Source organism: Tenebrio molitor, chromosome 1 (genome assembly GCF_963966145.1).
Source record: "Tenebrio molitor chromosome 1, icTenMoli1.1, whole genome shotgun sequence".
Classification (NCBI taxonomy): Eukaryota; Metazoa; Arthropoda; class Insecta; order Coleoptera; family Tenebrionidae; genus Tenebrio; species Tenebrio molitor.
The window spans coordinates 587,929-598,447 of NC_091046.1; the positions used below are offsets into that span (position 1 = coordinate 587,929).

At 36.6% G+C, this 10,519-nt stretch overlaps 2 protein-coding genes across 2 annotated transcripts; one reads left to right on the forward strand and one right to left on the reverse strand.

Moving 5' to 3' along the window:
- The first annotated feature begins 414 nt into the window (after nt 1–414).
- On the forward strand, nt 415–9,147 carry LOC138141374 (suppressor APC domain-containing protein 2). The gene is made up of 3 exons (XM_069062097.1): nt 415–2,071; nt 8,462–8,662; nt 8,713–9,147. The coding sequence occupies exons 1-3, from the start codon at nt 1,121–1,123 to the stop codon at nt 8,830–8,832; spliced, it is 1,272 nt and encodes a 423-aa protein (XP_068918198.1). The 5' UTR covers nt 415–1,120; the 3' UTR covers nt 8,833–9,147.
- Nucleotides 8,852–10,286, reverse strand: LOC138141376 (probable palmitoyltransferase ZDHHC24). Its single transcript, XM_069062098.1, has one exon. The coding sequence runs from the start codon at nt 10,095–10,097 to the stop codon at nt 9,270–9,272; it is 828 nt and encodes a 275-aa protein (XP_068918199.1). The 5' UTR covers nt 10,098–10,286; the 3' UTR covers nt 8,852–9,269.
- Between the last annotated feature and the right edge of the window lie 233 nt (nt 10,287–10,519).

Sequence of the window (10,519 nt, forward strand, 5' to 3'; positions counted from 1 at the left end):
GTTCTAAGCACAAACGGGCCCTTCGTTTGACTCCACTGATAGCATTTTGTAACATTAATTTATACACAAATGAGTGTATCGATTCAAAAAGACCTACGACTTCAGTTCCAGCGCCAACTTTAATAACAATTCAATGGATCGCTCGATACTTCTGAACCAGTGCAAATCGGTAGATATGTTTTTTAATTGGAATTTTGCAAAATCACCAAAAATGTTTGAAAACATTACAAACGGCTTACAAACCATGAAAAATCTGTTTAAGATTCTTTAAATAAACTGCTGTAAACTTACAAACCCCATATGATTAATAAAACAGAAAAGGATAATCACGTAAAGCAGAAACCGATGTTTGCTTTTAAGTTCAGTTCTTCAGGTCTTAGTGTTTATTCATACACATTTAATTATGGAATCCTCTAAATAAGGAAGTGAAAAGACAGTTTACAGACAAAGGTAAAAAAGAAAACCTCTTTAATGAAGTTTTGAAACAATCGTATCATGAAATATGTTATGGGTTGCCGAGCCATTCACATTATGGTATACTTCCTATAATTCCAAAGATTTTTCTCCTTTAATAAACGCCAAACAGAATTTTTGATTTCTTCATTTGGTAGGTATTCCTAGTAAAGCAACTTTTTGGATATTTCAGTGATCTTACAACGATTTTTAGATCTTCCAATTTTCCACTGTATCTGACTGACTACTCATGTTATGATTTTCTGGTGGATCACAGTGTAATTGTAAAAATGTGATCGGTTCGCGATTGTGACATTTTTTCCGCATTGTTCATTATTCATCTGGAGCAAGATTTGTGTCAGATGTGTCACGTCTCAACAATGCCACAATCACGCAATTCGAACCTTGTTCTGCCGCCATCATCCAATACCGAATCGAAAACACAAGGTCATTTACACACTCCACAGTTCTTTAACTCTATACAGTTACCTGCGGTTGTTGTATACCTGCTCCGGCCACGTCTCACCGCGAGAAGGAGAGTGACCAACCGAGTACCAATCTCGCTCGATCGCAACGACAGTCGAGTACTACCGAACCGCCGAACGAGCACGGTACCATCACAGTTGGTGAATTCGAAAACGAGAAAAAAAAGTGTAAACAGACCGCGATGTCGTCGCCTCTTCAGTCGTCAACCCTCGACGGCCTCCCCAAGCAGTTCGTCACAGCGATGCGGACACTCTTCGACATAATGGACGACAAAAGGTCAGGCTTGGTGAACTTCTCCGACATAGAAAACAGATGGCAAGACGACGGGTCCAAGGGTTTGCCCAAAGGCGTGCTCGAGAGCCTCCGGAAGGTGACACCCCCGAACGGCATGCTGACCTTCGAGCGCTTCTGCGCGGGGTTGAAGATCTGCCTGTTGCGGAACCAAGTGGAGCGACGTAACGACAACAACTTGAAGCGGGCTTCGGACGTGGGCGTCCAGCCCACCAACCGCCCACCTTCGGCCCCCCTCCTGGACATCGACGGCCCTCCGAAGCAAAACTGGAACAACACCGCCGCCATCCGGCCCAACAACGTGATGTCGGCTCAGCAGAGGACCATCAGCATGCCCCAGCTCCTCTCCAAAGACGGCCAAGACAAGCCGGTGCCCAACGTGAACAAGCCGTCGCTGTACGGACCTCCCAAGCCCCCGAGGACAGCCATCGGGATGGGAAACATGGACCGCGCCGAGATCAGGACGGCCTTGCAGAATTGGCAGATGGGCCTGATGATGAACGACCAGGAGAACAAAACCGAGAAGAGGCCGCAGCAGTACGCGGCCGGTCTGCTCAGGACGGGGAGAAGTCTGGGGGATGGAAAAGCGGCGCAGAGCGATATCCCCGGAGCGAACGGGATTTACCAGAAGAAGGCAAACGTGAGGCGGCGGGAGCCGAGGCGGCACACGCTACAAAACGGGATCGATTACAACATGTTGAAGAGGATGAAACAGATCGAACAGGAGAAAGACGTCTTGATGCAGGGTTTGAACGCCGTAGAAAAGGCTAGAGAGTGGTATCTGAAGCAAGTGGCGGCCGTGCAGGAGAAAATGAAATATTTGGGGCGCATGGGGCACGTGGTGAGTAGTCTTATCACTTTTCCCTTATTAAAAAATCAACATTTATCTATGTCATGTCGTCGTGGCGGATTAATGCCCATCTTTGGTCAAAGAAATCGACATCGATTATGTTTGTTCCGACTGACCCATATTCTCCGCGTTAAAGACAAGGCAATACGAGTGTCCGATGTGAACTTTATAACACTACTAACCCACTTCAATGCAAGATTCTCACCATTATTAAAATATGAGAATTTCCGCGTGCATCTCGATAATTGAATGGGATTCGTTTCGGGCGAGCGTTGCGTCACTTCTAATCCACCATCGGTAATTTGAATAACTAACCCGTGCAGGTTTCGAAATTATACATCGATCGGTGTGAACATAAAAGATTAATTTCATTATTTCGTAACAAGACAAGACGCTTTTAAAAATCATCCGTTGGCACACTTTATATCGATTATTGCCTAGTTAACGACGTTTCCATTAAAATTTAGCGATTTCATTAAACCGCAGAAAGTCGTCTGCCCGTGAATTTAATTGGCGGACGTGTGATGGCATTTACTCATTTAGAAAAATTGATGGACGGGAACAACTACGACAGACAGGATGGTGCTCACGTCGCGGACCAATTGGTATTTTGAGTTGTGACAACTCGACGAGAAAAATAATTAAAACTTGCACAAGTTAACGAGTAGTTTTACCATTGTTGCTATTTTAACGAGATGTAGCATGGAGAATGAAACGGGATCGCTTCTGTGAAGAGGCTGAGCGTTCAGCGAATGTTTGCAAAATATTGTAGGAAGGGAGCGAGCGCTATTTGAATGTTTGGCGTGCGAAAAGCTCCTCGGCGCTGGGCTTACTTTGCGGGACTTATCGTTTGTTGTTTTCTGTTTCGTCTTCTTCATTTATATCATCAAATATATTTTTGTTGTAAATACGGCTATGAATACATTAGTAGGTATTATGTATTATTATTATTTTCTATATGTATAGTAATCTTTATGTTGATAATAATTAATTTGCAACATGTTGTCATTTGTTTCATCTATGTTTATCTTGTCATGTCTATCATCTGATACACGTAGTTTCATAAACTCTTTTCACATCTAGGTATAACATATGTATTCCGTATTATCCATGTTTTGTTTTTGCCCAAATTACCCTCCAAGGAATTTAAACATATTTTGGCTACAGATTTTTTTCACATATTTCCATTTTTTTTTAAATTTTCTTCTGATTAAAAATCATCTTTCCAACTTGTCTCTAGTTTTACATATTTTCATATTTTTTTACATTTCCCGTAATTAAATTATTTGATCTTCTTTCAAAATGTCAAACTTCATTTTGAAGCCTTTTTATAATTCTTTGGAATTTATTATGACCACAATTATTCTGTTTTGTTTTGAAACATAATCTACATAACGTAAAAATGTATTTATCTTTATTTGATTTATCTAACACAAAATTATACAATTTCTTTTTTTTTATTAACCCTTGCCTACCACTCGTACCTACCCATACAAAATACATAAAGTCCATTCAAAAATCAAAAAACCACCACCTGTTTCTTTAGGTTGATAAAATTTAAAAGACCCTAGGTAGATATTTTTCATACTATGTTGGTAACTATAAATTATGACATTTATTTGATTCAAAATAAAATTCAATTGCTTTGAATTTCGTTCATATTGTTTTATTAGCAGCACGTTTCATTTATTTATTGATTCTTATTATTTTTACTTAAACATGCCCAGAAAAACAAGACACTTAATAAACATTTAACCTTAAAATTACAAGTTTCACCAAATTTTACACTAGACAGCGTTGTCGATAGTAATTATCGAGGAAAATGCGACGTTGGTGGTTTTTTGATTTTTGAATGGACTTTACTTACTTACTTTACTTAACTATCAATATTGGTATGTATTTTTATTTCTTTCCAGTTACCCTTAATGTTATTGCATTTGTTCTTCCACCAAAGAATGCATCTCCAGGATTTAATTCCTCTGGAAAAGTTTCAGCGATTCCTTTGCGTGTTTTTCTACTCTTGAGAGTTAATCCAAATACATTCCAACATTTTTATTAAATTTGCTTTTTTTTATTTGTTCGGTTCTTTCTATTGTTTTCTCGTAAAGATATTCAATTTCTTGATTTTTATTATTTTCGAATTCCAGAGCATAACACATCGTCTTCTTCTTTAATTAAATCTTTCAGCTTACTTTTATATGAAACGTAATTAAATCGACTTAACTATTTGTATTTGAGTCGTCATTTCGAATTAATTTTTCAGAGTACATATTTTCATACGATTCCTTATAGGTATTTTGAATAATTCTTTGTTTTCAAAATTTATCAACTGTTTTTAGTTTTTTAATAGTAAATGGAAATGGCAAAATTAATTACAAAATATTTTTCGTTTTTACCTCATTTTTTTTAATACATATGTATTACAAATTTATCAGAGACCATCTGGAGATGTTATGATGATTATTGTCGACAATAGAATTCACATTATAATCAACAACAGCCAATGCTTTTGTTGATACATTTCAATATTTAAAAGCCACCTTAAGTGGCGAACCAACACATTTACCTACAAGAGTAATTCAGGCAATTGTAATTTCAGACAAAAATTATGAAACAGCATGAAAAAAGTGGGTTTAACTGTATAAAGACAAGGAGGACATTATTCTTAAACACGTTAAGTCATTATTTGAATTGGCACTAGTTCAAAAGTAGTCTCCTTCATCTTTGAAACAACTGATTGAGTAGGTATACCTAAATTTATAAATTGCGTGATAGGCTGTTAATTTCTTTACTGCGTGGCAAATTAAATGACAGCACAAAATACTCGTTGTCTGAGGGGTGTACATTGACCATTCCCCGAAAATGTACAGGAGACTATGATGAGAGTTTGCTCGAAAAATATGCTTATCGAAGCTGTTCGGTACGCCCAATATTCCTAATATGAAATCCGTATACGATTAGGAAGTGGATTACTATGCGTTAAAAGATAATTCGAATTTACCACAGAGCGGACCGCAACTAACAATAAGAGGCGTACATATTTGAAAGTTAACGATGTTTCAATCTCCACATACCCACGTTCAATGCAAGAAACATGGATCGAAACACCTAAAATCGACACTGTTTTTTGCACTGCCAGCTGAGATTGTCAAGAACCGGATTTTAGCATAGCCGCAATTAAAAATCCTCAGTTGTCAGTTGTGCGAAAAAAGTTGTACTTGATAAATTTAGCTTTAAAAATATGAATATTTACATAATTTGTTATTATAATATGTGTTGATCTAATGATTGACTTTGCAAAGGAAGAGACAAATAGACGTTTAATTACTCGATTCGCGTTGCAGTAGGTTTGGGCCAATCTTTCTGGTTCTTTTTCTGATTCCTGTCTCTGTGCTAACTGATAAGTGATAACTCAATTTGTATCCACAATAAGCAAGTACATAATAGATATCCTCATGAGATAAAGCATCTATATACGTAATTATGTATTAATACGTGAAGGAAAAACTTTGTAGGTACCCCTTTTTGCGCGCACGGAGGGGTGTGTGATTTGGCATAGTTAAAGTTTATATGGAGAAGGAGTGCAGAAAGATAAAAATGTATGTATAATATAGATGCAGGATGTCCCCCCAAAAAAAGACGAGTCCATAGCTCCCTTATTCATGGGAGGATTTTAATTATCTATACACCAAATTAAATGGTTGTGAATAGGCTAAAAAATGGCCTACTAAATTCATGTAAAGCCCCAAGAGCTTCAACATTAAACTGCCAAAAAATAAAAAAAATTTTCAAATGCGTAACATACTTTTTTTAGTACTTAATTCTGATAAAAATTTTATTCTGAAAACAACAATGTGTGACATGTATAACCTCAAATAAAAAAAAAAATTAAAAAATAACACTACATTTTGAAACAAATGACGGGTACCAAGTGTTACAATAATGTATGTAATAACCAAATTAAGTTAGCTGGAAAAACAAATGACAAATATGTAATAACATAATGAGATTGCGCATTGGCCCCAAATTCACACTTATATCTTAAATAACTATTTCTGAAGGAAAAACTTCAAAAGATTGTCAGATGATAACTATAGATAAGTACTTACTACTTTTATGTTTGTTGATTTATAAAGTGGAACTGGTTGTGGAGTTTAGAATAAAGATAAATATTTTTTTTCCAACGTCAAGTCTGAAAATGACATTTCCATCACTCAATTTAGAGATGAAAGTAGGCGTTTGCATCACATGTGAGGAAAGTAAATCACTTCCCTCACTAGTGGGGAAAGTAAAACAAAAATTTGATCCCCATTTAGGTATGTACATACTTTCTTTAAAATAACGTTCAAATATACATTTGTAAGAATTCTTCATTAACAATTAGCACTTACAAGGATACTTAACTTTTTTATCAGTATTATAGAAATTAAATGGACAATTTTTTACACGAATTAAAACTCCAAATGTTCCTGTTTTTTTCTTCTAAATAACGTGTCGGTACAGAGCTTGACGTTGAAGCCAAACTAGCGCTTCTTACTACTTGTCTCCATCTCAGTAACGCATTGTATTCCTTTCCGTAGCGTGCTCGAGATTTGATAGGTAATAACTCCAAAGATACCTAGTTCGCTGCTTCTTTAATTTCTGTATTTGGTAAATTTACAACACTATCTTCTAAAGTTGACTCAAGTTGCAAAAAACCACTTTGCATTTGCAACAGCACTTTTATGGCATTAGTCATTTGAAATTACTTTAAAACTGTACTTATATGGAAAATATTCAACCCAAACTATGATTTTCTGGTCCCTTTGTGCCTTTATTTGGTTCAGAAATATGAAAAAAATGCTGTTGCAAATGACAAGTGGTTTTTTGCAACTTGAGTCAACTATACTTCCATCACTATTTGTTTAGTAAATTCTGATTGATTTTCAAGTTTTGGTAAAAACACGACTTGACATTCATTAATTAAATTTTATTGTTTACTGTAAGCATGGAAACGTGATTTTCAAATTTTACTTGTATGTTGATTTGTATAAAATAATAAATTGATAATACCTATGCAAGATAAACCGAAAGCTCTTGACGTTGGAAAAAATAGTATGTTATATACGTGAGGAAAGGTCCATTGCTAAACTTGAATGATTAGATCAACTCGCTATCGCTCGTGATCCAATTGTCATTCTCGTTTAGCAATGCATCCCTTTCCTCACTTATATAACAATATACTATTGCATACGAGAAATGAGTTCAATTTGATAATAAAAAATACCAAAAGCATTATTGTCAAATCCAAGATGTCAAGAATAATACAAGCAATGAGACAAATCCACATCCTATGGTCAGCTTTCTAAACATTGTAACAATAATATTTAGAATGTTGCAAAACGCGAACAGTTTACATATTTGACCTTCTTAGTCAATGACATGTCCAGAGTCAACTTGATACATTATTGTAGAAGACACGGTACGTACCTACCCAACTTATACCGGGTGTTCACTCTCAAACTCGAACATAGGCAATTAACATTGTGCATTCAGTTTATGTGGCATATCATATTTAAAATCACCAAGATTTAAATTAGTATTCTAAAATAAAAACCGCATCTTTAACCGTATTTTTAGCATCATTTTAAGCGCAATAATTTCATCTTTCTGCTGATACAATTACCTTAGCTGTAAGTTGAATTGGCGAGCAGGAATCAGCAAAAACGTTCAATACAATGTTACTTGCCTATGTTCGAGTTTGAGAATGCACAGGCTGTATACTTTTTTCAATAGTTTTAAAATTTTATTTGAATACCGATTATCCGATGGGCATCATTCACCGACAATAGCTTTACCAAACAAAATTTAATAAAATTAATGCATTTTTTACACATTTTAATGTTCACTTTAATAAAAAAACGTCCTAAAATTGTATTTTCTTGAACTGCTATTGATCAAAATAGTTACATTAATGATTTAATTCCTATCTTTTCATTGCTTCTTCCTGTTTGCAATGGAGGTTTCCTTTAATTGTACCTGCACCTGTATCAAGCTATCGCACAATAAGTTGCAGTCTGGCTGGTATTTTGGTCTGAATGCAGGTGTAACACACAAAAGACTGATTACAATGGGACATAAACTTTTGTGTTCATCACAAGGTACTCGTCACTCATATATGGGTTATACCGCAACAGGTCACATCTTCACCAATTAATTAATTTTATGACATAACCGTAAAAATAACGGCGTCGAAGGTCATCGAAACGTACGAATAAAAACACAAAGCGAAGTGATAGACTGAATCAAAAATTAAAACAAAAGGTAGCAAAACGAAGATAAGCAAAAAAAAAGTAAATAAAGAAGGTCGTCATATATCGAAATATTATTGTTTTTTTAAAGGAGCCTTGGTCCGAAGCCCAACAGGAGAGGCTGGAGCTGCAACGAGCTCGCGTCTTCGAGGTCAACCGTCACTTGGCCGCCCTCACCGACAGCTGGGAACGTGGAGGTCTTCCGCTTCACATAAACTTGGCCGTTCACCACTACCCGCAAACCCAAGACCTGACAGATCGTCTCAAACAGCAAAATCGTCTCCTCACCGAGGTAATAAATACCACGGCAAAAAGCAACGATTAATTAACTTTTTCTTGCAGGAAGTAAGTAAAAAAAGCGAACGGATATCGGCGTTGGAAAGAGAGAAGGCCAGCCTGATTCAGGTTCTTCAGATGCGGTCGGCACCGAACAGAAACAGTCAAGAGGAGGCCGTCTTCTAATGAAATAATAAAACACCACTTTAAGAAAACACATTTATTAACAGTCATTGAAACAATTGTGATTCTTATGTGAAAGTATAAAACGTAACGGTGTTACCTTCTCCTGTTATGCACAGATATATTTATATCTTACAATAATTTGTACCAGAGAGTGCCATTATATAACAGAGTTTTATTATTCCTTAAGTAATAAAGTAGAAATGGTACACATTATTTGTTGCCAAATTGACAGTGATTTGTGCAATTTTGTAAATTGGTGCTAACCACTCGCTTGTAGTTTGTAGGATTTGCTAATAAAATACATCGATTCTTGTACGTTTTTTGAAATTATTTGGCAACAACGATTGGTTTGCACAGTGCCAACTGTGCGAATATCACAATGCATTATTAGGACACAGTTGAATACTTATTAAGTAACAAAAAACAAATGTTCGATATTATTTGGCCTTGACTGATTGTTTCACGTCCCAAGTGATACCGTCGTGTGGCAATTTACTCTCAAGAAAAGGCGACACCCATACCAGGTACCACCTTGAACCCAACGCATCTACAACGTTTCGTTTCGGTCCGAGATCATACTGACCCAATCTTTGGTTGCGTTCATGTGTCACCAACCCTCTCACGATTAAATCGCCGTGATAGTATAACAAAACTCCAGTAAAAACGCCCCCAACCACAACAATCAGTACGAGGAACAGATACATTTGCTCTATCGAATAATCGACAAAAAGAGTCGCCAGCGGGAAAATAATTTTAATTATGGACTCCAACGTACCCAGAACGCCGAGTTCCCACACAAAGTGAATATTGTAATATGAAGCATACACGGTTGCGACAAAAATATAAAATACAAACATAACAAAATATCTCAAGTTGTGGTATCCCACGCAACAACTCGTAAACATGCAGTGATGATCCCTCTTGAGTATGCACACGTTACAGATGTTGCAGTGCCAGGATCTCGGGGGCGCGATGCATTCACACACGGCACAGAATCTTGAATTTGGTCCCAGCGTCGTGGGCAGGATTCTCCCTTTAATGCTCGTATCACAGAGGACGATGGCGACGTAATTGGAACACACGTTGAACAGAATGAAACTGCCACAGATGAAATGGAACAAGTAGCAGAGGCCCCATTGCGTGTAATAGTGAGGCAACACGATAAAAAGCTCGAAGTAGTAGACCAAGGGGATTATGCAGAAAGTGAATAAAGTAACGAAGGTGTCGGAGATGGTGCGAGGCAGGATATTTCGTCTCAGTAACATTTTCGATCGGGTTTTAGGTTATGTTTACTTAGAAACGTCAAGAATCACACCCTCACTTCCCCGAATTCGATAAAATGACAAACTGTATTATCGGTAGAGTACATTTAAATGGAATTTCACTTTTGTAAAGTAAAATCAATTCCATACTCTTAATTAACGTTAATATATTCTGTATTGACTTTTTGATGTGTGTAAGTGATTTTTATGAACGCACCATGACATTTACGCCTTATCCATTGTCATGTTCACCCTTGCATTCAACATTCAACCATAGTATGCAACTGTCAATTGGACGTGAAACCATTTTGGCAAAGCACAATTATTTTAATGATTTAATTTTTTTGGTGTGGTTTGGTGAATGTACAAGTCAATAAATAAATGAAACAATTCATAGACAAAAACAATCCGTACGATGGTTCCCT

What these genes read in the sequence shown, in the direction of transcription:
- LOC138141374 (XM_069062097.1), top strand. Translation starts at nt 1,121, where the DNA reads ATGTCGTCGCCTCTTCAGTCGTCAACCCTCGACGGCCTCCCCAAGCAG. An exon ending in TGGGGCGCATGGGGCACGTG is followed by an intron (nt 2,072 to 8,461) that starts GTGAGTAGTCTT and finishes GTTTTTTTAAAG; the next exon opens with GAGCCTTGGTCCGAAGCCCA. An exon ending in AAAATCGTCTCCTCACCGAG is followed by an intron (nt 8,663 to 8,712) that starts GTAATAAATACC and finishes TTTTTCTTGCAG; the next exon opens with GAAGTAAGTAAAAAAAGCGA.
- LOC138141376 (XM_069062098.1), bottom strand. Translation starts at nt 10,097, where the DNA reads ATGTTACTGAGACGAAATATCCTGCCTCGCACCATCTCCGACACCTTC.